General features: G+C 38.2%; 2 protein-coding genes across 2 annotated transcripts in view; one reads left to right on the top strand and one right to left on the bottom strand.

Moving 5' to 3' along the window:
- Positions 1 to 777: 777 nt before the first annotated feature.
- Positions 778 to 5,298, top strand: stard14 (START domain containing 14). The gene is made up of 6 exons (XM_035669403.1): positions 778 to 1,021; positions 1,127 to 1,274; positions 1,939 to 2,042; positions 2,231 to 2,348; positions 2,426 to 2,478; positions 3,864 to 5,298. Exons 1-6 carry the CDS (start codon positions 863 to 865, stop codon positions 4,068 to 4,070), a joined length of 789 nt encoding a protein of 262 aa, XP_035525296.1. The 5' UTR covers positions 778 to 862; the 3' UTR covers positions 4,071 to 5,298.
- Positions 5,299 to 5,445: 147 nt separating this feature from the next.
- pdzd11 (PDZ domain containing 11) overlaps positions 5,446 to 8,146 on the bottom strand; it is a 5,235-nt gene continuing 2,534 nt past the window's right edge. Inside the window, exon 6 of the mRNA XM_035669404.1 lies at positions 5,446 to 7,036. Within this exon, the coding sequence (XP_035525297.1) occupies positions 7,002 to 7,036 (35 nt within the window). The 3' untranslated portion in view covers positions 5,446 to 7,001. The remainder of the gene's footprint in view (positions 7,037 to 8,146) is intronic.

Here is an 8,146-nt window from a genome sequence, read left to right on the forward strand (position 1 = left end):
TCTCCTACAGTACTTGAATATGTATGTGTGTGTGTGTTTTCTACATTTGGCTGGAAAAGAAAAAAGTGTTAAGTAAAATAACTATATATTTTTGTATGAATTGTATTGAATTCCACATTTCCTAACACTAAGTTAGTGGTAGTAATAGTAGTTTTTGTTTTTGTTTATCATATTCTCATTTGATGACATAGGCCTTATTATATTGCTATGATTTTATTCAAATAAAACAACCACATATCTACAAACACCCAAGGGAAGATCAATCTCCATTATGATTTAAGAAGGTATGACATGAAATAGACCTTAAGATTGAATTAGTACCAACTTTTGACCCAACTGTGGACCCAGTCAGGAGGACACATCCAATCTTACATATTCATATTTCACTCATGGCTTATCGTTTGTGTACTTGTTTAACATTTACAGTCGTGATGGATACTCTGGATTCATCACCACTGAGCAATTCGCACCTACCCACTCCACTTCAGTGCAACCTTGTTTGTATCTTTCACACTTTCCGACGATAAAACTCCAACAGCGCTTTTCTTTCTGAACTCCTAAATCTCCTCTGGTATCAGTTTCAGCTCTATGATACTTTAAATGTCAATACATTTACCTTTCTGGTAGTTTCTGCGAGGGCGGGGCTTTACGCACCTGCCGTAACACACCTGGATACAGGAAGTGCTTTGACGTCAGAGGGAGAGGCGTGTATAGGAATGGCAAAAATCCCGCTCGACCTGCCCGGTGGCCAGCTTGGATATATAATAAGGGCGCCTACAAAGTACAGAAATATTGACTCTCTTCAGTCCGACACACACATATACTGGACCGTGTGTGACTTCTTTTGAGGAATATCTTTAAGATGTCTATTTTACCTGATGATGCGGTGTTTGCCGACTTCAGAAAGCAGTGTTTAGCAACGGACAACTGGGTAAACAAGTATGACAGTAATGGGATGCAAGTGTGGGTCGAAGTCCCTGCAAAGAAAGTCAAAAATGCACCGAAAATCCACAAGATCAAGGTAAGTCCATTTTAACTTCACACTATCTTTACACACAATCACCACTGTGACACACTTGACTTGTGTTTTCTGACACTTTGTTGGGTGTGTGTGTGTGTGTTTCAGTGTAAAATGACAATCAAAGATGTATCAGCTGCCACCATGTACGACGTCCTTCATGATAGCCGGTACCGTAAGGAGTGGGACCCCACCATGTTGGAGAGCTTTGACATTGCCCGAGTCTCTGCTAATGCTGATGTGGGCTACTACTCATGTAAGAACTCTTTATCTGATCAGTCTTATCACATTCCTCTGTGTGTGTGTGTGTGTGTCACCTGTAGGCCCACTCAGTTTCACCTGTCACACACAAGAAATACAAACACTGCAAAGTGTCCATTTAGAGTTATGTTTCTATTATTGTTATTATTATTATTGTTATTGTTATTATTATTATTAGATATTATTTTATACCACCCTGTATGGAAGAATCTCAGTATTTCAATACAGGGCATCACTAAAATACCATTTATTGAGCAAATTATTGAAGCAATAACAATTAAATCAGTGTATTTAAAAGTGCTGTAAAGTTTGCAAATAGTGTCAAATTGACCTTTTATTTTGAGTTATAGTGAAGATACTGAAATATAAACGAACATTATTATCTATTATTTTCCCATCAGCAAGCTCTACTGTCTATATTTACACATTTAAACCAGTTGTTTCTTCTGCCGTCACTCTCGTAAGCTGCTGAAGCCCTCAGGGATGAAGAATGAGCGGCCAGTTGTTCCACCACTGTGTTTATTGTCATAACAAGGGTGCACTTGTTGAGTCTCAGGTTGTGACAGTGGAAACCTGAAGTAATGAAGGAAGTCTTACACAATGAAACCTGATTTTATAGGTCTTTTTACCCCCCCTCCTCTCTCTCTCTTTGTGTGCAGGGCTTTGTCCAAACCCAGTAAAGAACAGAGATGTAGTGAGTCTGCGTTCGTGGCAGGTGATGGAAGACGAGTACATTATCGTTAACTTCTCAGTCAAACACCCGGTACGCCACCTCCTCCACACACTCCCAGGCACACAGCAACCTCAAACCTCACCTATTGTCTTAATGTTTTGCTAGCATTTTGTTTTTGCAACCGCTATTTAACATCTTTACATTTGTCTTAACAAGTGTCACATGTCCAAAGTGCAAAATGTTAAGTGTTATTTTTCTCATTATTCTACAAACTTCAGAAATACCCTCCTCGCAGAGACCTCGTGAGGGCAATTTCCATCCTCACTGGCTATTTCATCAAGCCCACAGGACCTAACAGCTGTACTTTCATATACCTTTCACAAGCTGACCCCAAAGGTAAGACCATAACCGAATCAAGAATTGTCGCTGAACATTTGGAGAGCCGTTTCTAAAGTTTGTCTCTTGTGCCCCAGGTTCTCTTCCAAAGGTTGTGGTAAACACGGCGACTCAAGTTCTCGCTCCACGGGTATGTAAAGTAACACACAACTGTTGTCACTAACTCTTTTCACTAAAAGCTTTGTTTACTTCTAGTCAACAGCAGCACCAAAAGGTTAAAACCACATGAACTGTGTATCAGTGTGTATGACAGTGTGGGCGTGTGTGTGTGTGTGTCCATTAGGTGTTTTAAAAAGTGTTTAATAGGGGTGTGTGCGCGCATAAGGGAGTGAGGTTTCACATGTCTTTAGAGGACAATGGTAACCATAGAAACCCAATTTAAGAGCCTGTCCTGGTAAGATTGCTGACAAAGAGTATCTTAGCTCGAGCGCTCTCTCCTGCTGCAGAACTTGTTCCCCAGGTTTCATATCCTCCACAGATATCAGTGTGTGTGTGTGTGGGTGTAGTGGTGTGTGTGTGTGTGTGTGGTGTGTAGGATCTGTGTGGAGAGGAACAGTTTGGAGGGAACATTCACCTTCTTCACACCGTAACAGTGATTTCTATCAACTGAACCATTGGATGGCAATAATGCGTAGTAAACATTGAAAATTAAATTAATAATAATAATGTAATCTTTATTTGTAGAGCACCTTTAATCATTTTAGAAGAGTAAAATAAAACTACAAAACCAAATGTAAACTAATAAGCAGTAAAATCAAAAGAAGGGTGAAATTAATTCGCATAAATACGTGTAGTTAATTTAAAAGATTTCAGCCAGGCTGTGATCCTCCAAATAGCAATGAACAAAACACACCGAACAAAGTGTATTTTAGCAGTTTAGAGCAGGTTGTTCTTGAGTCTTGTGGTGTCTTGCTAGGTTCCTGCAGGAGGAGTGCTTAAATCTGAGCGGCTTTTGATTTTCATTGTCGATTATTATTATTTTCTTGTTTTGACGGCACAGAACCTCAACATATTCAGTTTACTATCAGAGAAGGCTAAAAAAAACCACAGCACATATTTACATTTTTACGAGGCAAAAACCAGATTTTTTTCTGGGCATTTTTCCTTGTAAATTTTCTTAAAAGATTATTAAACTATCAAAACGGTCGCAGATTTAATGTTTTGTTGATCAATTAGTCGACTTATTGTTTCAGCTCTAGACTAGAGAACTACTGATGGCAGATAAAAACTATAAAATTCAGTCAGTTTGGTTCGACATCAGGGTCGTATGTACGGCAAGATCACCATTTTACACTTGAGAATGTAAAGGCATGTGTTAAAATGTGAATGGCCGTGTCAGAGCTGTAAATAGTGTAGTCTTGTGTAACTGCTTGCCACATCATCTGTAACCCAGTATTTTGTGACCACCTTTATCTTCAGCTTTGTTGACTGTGAATGAAGGTGTGGTACGATCCTCTTTGTTCGGCATTATCGGCCCTCTGATAATCGTATCTTCTCTTGGCCCACTCCTTCCAGGTGATGAGGTGTGTGCATAAGGCGGGACAGAACTACCCAGAGTGGAAACAGAAGAACTCTCCCGACCAGAAGCCCTGGTTGTACCCAGAGCAGAACACCCTGCCCATGATGGACCCCGCCGAACTGTCAATACAGAGAGCAGACTCGCTAGAAAACGTAAATGAGAGATCCAAGGTGGAAGGTCCGGACAGCGAGGACAGCAGTTAAAAGTGGCGGGATGAAGGGTATCCGTGAGGGAGAAATTATGGGGGGTGGAATACACATACTGACAAATCCAATAAGACTCGAGAGCTCGGCTCTCTGATTTATCCAGTTTTCCAAATCAGCATACCTTTTTGGATGAGCATGAAGTGTTTACAGCTGCCTTATCAGACAGAGATTAGCACAGATCAAGTTGCCATTCACCTCATGTTGAACTAAGCTGAACATGTCTCCAGTGTTTGTTTTTTTACCGTGTAAAGGCTTAGAGGTGTTGGGGTTTGAATGTGTCATTTATACAGCACTACATTTATAATATGTCCTCTGTCAGGCCTATTTTTATTTTTATTTTATTTGCAGCTTTACACATTTTAAGTGAGGAAATGAAGCGTAGTTGTCCACTAGTCGGTCTTCGCCTGTACAAGTGACTGTGAATGGAAATAAGATCAGTGGTGAAAGCAGAGTGAAGTGACATTATGTATTTCTGACACCAAGTTCACTCATGGTTTTTATAAATGAATTGCTCATTACAAGATAATCTTAGCCCAAACTGGACACTCTTAAAATAGTCTCTTTTTATTTTAGTTAAATGGCATTAACATGGCTTGTTACACTGTTAAAGGTTCTGGGTTTGTGCAGCAGCTCCGGGTGTCAACCTCCAATCTGTTGTTCCAGAAATACATATTTTTGGCTTAAATGCACTTCACAACCACTACATTTGCTACTGATTCTGTTTTTAAATGTGAACTTTAACCATTAATTTTATTAAGTCATGATTAGTGAGCAACTGTGCTGTATTTCTCTCTTTACTGTGTGATACATGAAGACTGTTGGAAGGTTCATTGTATTATTTAGATGTTGTGCAATCTAAGTTTATGCGATCTAATCCTAATTAATAAGCTGTACAGACCTTAGACTTGCATTGGCACTCAAGGAGGGAATCAGTTGTGGATTTCTGAGAATGAAAATCTAGTTAGGTTGTATTAACATGTAAAATGTACAAAGCAAGTTTGCATTTTGTCAATTGAAGGATTGGAATGACCATAAGGGATATCTTTTATTTTATTTATTTATTTGAAGTTAAGCTCAAATGAAGTCATTGTGGAGAAAAGACCCTGGAATGAAACCCTGCAGGGTTTTAGTTTGTTTTTTGTAATGTTGAGAATGTTACATGGTCTTGACTTTTTCTAAAAAAATAAACCTTGCATGGTTAACATGCTTTCACTAATCACTGTTATTGACTGCATTCTTCTTAAGATGACAAGTCAGTTTCAAGAGAAACCAATGAACAAAGCGGAACAAGTTTGTCTACTTGTACCAGAGCAAACTGTGTCAATTTCCAGCTCTGGTTCAGGTTCTTCAACAACAAAGACAAAAAGGTAACTAAGGTTCAAAACATTTTATTTTGTCTACCTTATCAGTGTCTTAACACTTACATCTTTAAAGTTTATCAGATGGAAAACCAAAAGTTACTCCTTTGTATGAAAGTTAGTCGAGTACAATAAAATAAGACAGTGTTGAGATGCAGCAGGCAGGTGTTTACACAGGTCTCACCAAAACTAATAAAAACTAATATATTTAGCGTATACTAGCAGTAACATCCAGCAGTGTTCAGCTGTTTTCTATAACTGTTCTAATGAATGTGGATTTTATGGCCAAAGCTTGTTTCTGCTGATTGTACTGATAAACACAACCTGAACCACAGAGGCTAAAATGACAGAAGTACCTGATAAAGTCTTCAGTTGCAACGAAATCCTGCTAACATCAGATTCTCCACTGCACACAGATTCCATTACAGACTCTACCAATATACAGGGCGCAGTGTGCTGTTATGCACGTATGCAATGTTGGAAGTTTGGCACCTCAGTTTACACATTAAATAACTACAATATCATTCAGCGTGCAGTTTCTGTTAAACTAGTGTATGAAACATGAACAAAATCAATACTTAACATTAATGCGTCCCCAACAGCAGTCACTGAAATGTATTTACACAACTTAATATTTCCTACACGATTAAAAAATGGTCGTAAATATTTAAAAACAGGATCTGCAATATATTCACAGTGATGTTTAGATCAGTGATATTTAAATTGTATTTGCTCTTACGATGTGTAAAGCCCAGCAGTCTGTACCATATGTGTCAGTGTGTACTGAAATCCATGTCAAGTGTACATTTTGTACATGTATATACACTCAGTTGCCAGTTCATAAGGTAAATCTAGCTAAAACTAACGCATACCACAGTAACAGATCCTACCTTCAGGTGTTTGTAGCACTCTGTTAGGTGTATTTCTAACATTTAGTCCACCCTTATTCTGTCAAAGTTTTTAAAACAGGTTCAACAAAAACTGAACTGTCAAGATGGAAGGATTTACTGACAGGCTGATGTATTGTACCGCATTCATTTTAACTAGGTGTACCTAATAAACTGGAAACTGAGTGTATGTATATTTATCAGTGTCATCAAGGCAAATGTGTACAGTACACATGTTTGCTACTCTGTACTTGATTAAAATATATATTCTAAGACTACAGTAGAAACATCTAATTAGGGCTTGAGGAAAAGTTCATAAATTATGCAGGCTGTATAAATGCTGAACTATAAATGCATGACTAAAAAATATTTATCAGTTACATAATGAATCGTGTAAAATGTTGAAGCTTCTGCTTCCTTCACTTCCTGTGAACGCATTCTGATGGAACAGAAATCAACACGTATCGCAGTAGATTAGGGAGTGCTCAGACTTCTGCCTGAGAGAGGAAAGCGAGTCTACGACAGAGTATGTATTGTCCTTACATGGAACACTTTGAATGAGTCTGTTAGTCATACATCAGTCATCTTGAAGCTGAGACAGAATGGAGGCCAGAGTCTGTGGGAGGTGGGTAATGACGTGCAGAGAAGCGTCTGTGCACATCTCTCCCTCGCTTTGCTGCCACCTAATGTACAGTCCTCTCCTTCTGCCTTTGGTAGTCTGATAAAAGAATGCACAGAGGACAACTTTACAATACTGAAAGGGGTGTCGATATATAATATCCTACCGGAATGATCTAATTCAGCGACTCCAAAGTTGTTTTTTTATGTTGTTGAAGACATGCACTGAGATAGTTATCTTAGCTACAGTACAGTTACTGTGCCCACTGTAACATGTTGGTATGCAAGTGCTGACAGGCTTGAAATTCTTGATGTTTGGTTCCCCAGAAGAAGAGACATATTCTTTATATAAGCTGCCCTCATTTAGATAAGGCATATAACACACTGTAGTATTATTGGGAGATGATAAAAGGCACATGTTACAAATTCGAAACAGATTGGAATCTGCTATCACGCCAAAAACATCCTCTGGGAGAAGTAAAGTTCTACTTTATCTTATAGTAACACAAGAAAACAACTAAAGCTAAATTTAAAGCTATAATATGTAACATTTCTACATTAAAATGTCTATTAACACTAAACCTGTCATATATTTTCTGTATAAGTTGTGTACTTACATTATCCCAAATGTTTCCAACAATGTTAGAGAAATCTCTAAGTTTAATGTAATCAATTACTAGTAACGGTGTGTTTCACTGGTCGCCTGTCAATGGTGTCATATGCTGGTTGGCTGTCAGAAGCTATTATGAATGTTATTTTTATCAAGAATGTGCCACATTTTCACGATAAACTTTTTAGAGCTCGTCGTTTCTAACTATATTTTATAAACAGATGAAGGATTTTGGTCATTGGACATCTGGATCTTAAGTTTTAGAGAAACAAGACGAGCAACTGTTGGTTTGTTTAGGACTCCAGATAATTCAGATAACTCCCAGTAAAAAAAACTCCTGAGCAAGGAACACTGAAGGAATTCTAACCGAGAAGTTGACGGAAATAGTGCTAAAGACAACAACTTCCATGATCCAACACTACTTTATGAGAGTTTTTTGTGGTGGTTTCTATGTGCGAGACCATATAGCGGCAGAAATTACATATTGTACGCTGAAATATTGTCTGATGCTGTTAAAGATTTGTTTGAATCAATAACGTTTGGAAACAAAACAGGTCTATGATTTAAATTAAAAAGTCAGAAACACATAAATGGCTTATT

This window comes from Morone saxatilis, unplaced genomic scaffold, assembly GCF_004916995.1.
Source record: "Morone saxatilis isolate NCDOM2014 unplaced genomic scaffold, NCSU_SB_2.0 Contig22, whole genome shotgun sequence".
Taxonomy (NCBI): Eukaryota; Metazoa; Chordata; class Actinopteri; family Moronidae; genus Morone; species Morone saxatilis.

Coding starts and splice junctions, on each gene's coding strand:
- stard14 (XM_035669403.1), top strand. CDS start 863: ATGTCTATTTTACCTGATGATGCGGTGTTTGCCGACTTCAGAAAGCAG. Junction 1,275..1,938: donor TGATGTGGGCTACTACTCAT/GTAAGAACTCTT, acceptor CTTTGTGTGCAG/GGCTTTGTCCAAACCCAGTA. Junction 2,349..2,425: donor TTCACAAGCTGACCCCAAAG/GTAAGACCATAA, acceptor CTTGTGCCCCAG/GTTCTCTTCCAAAGGTTGTG.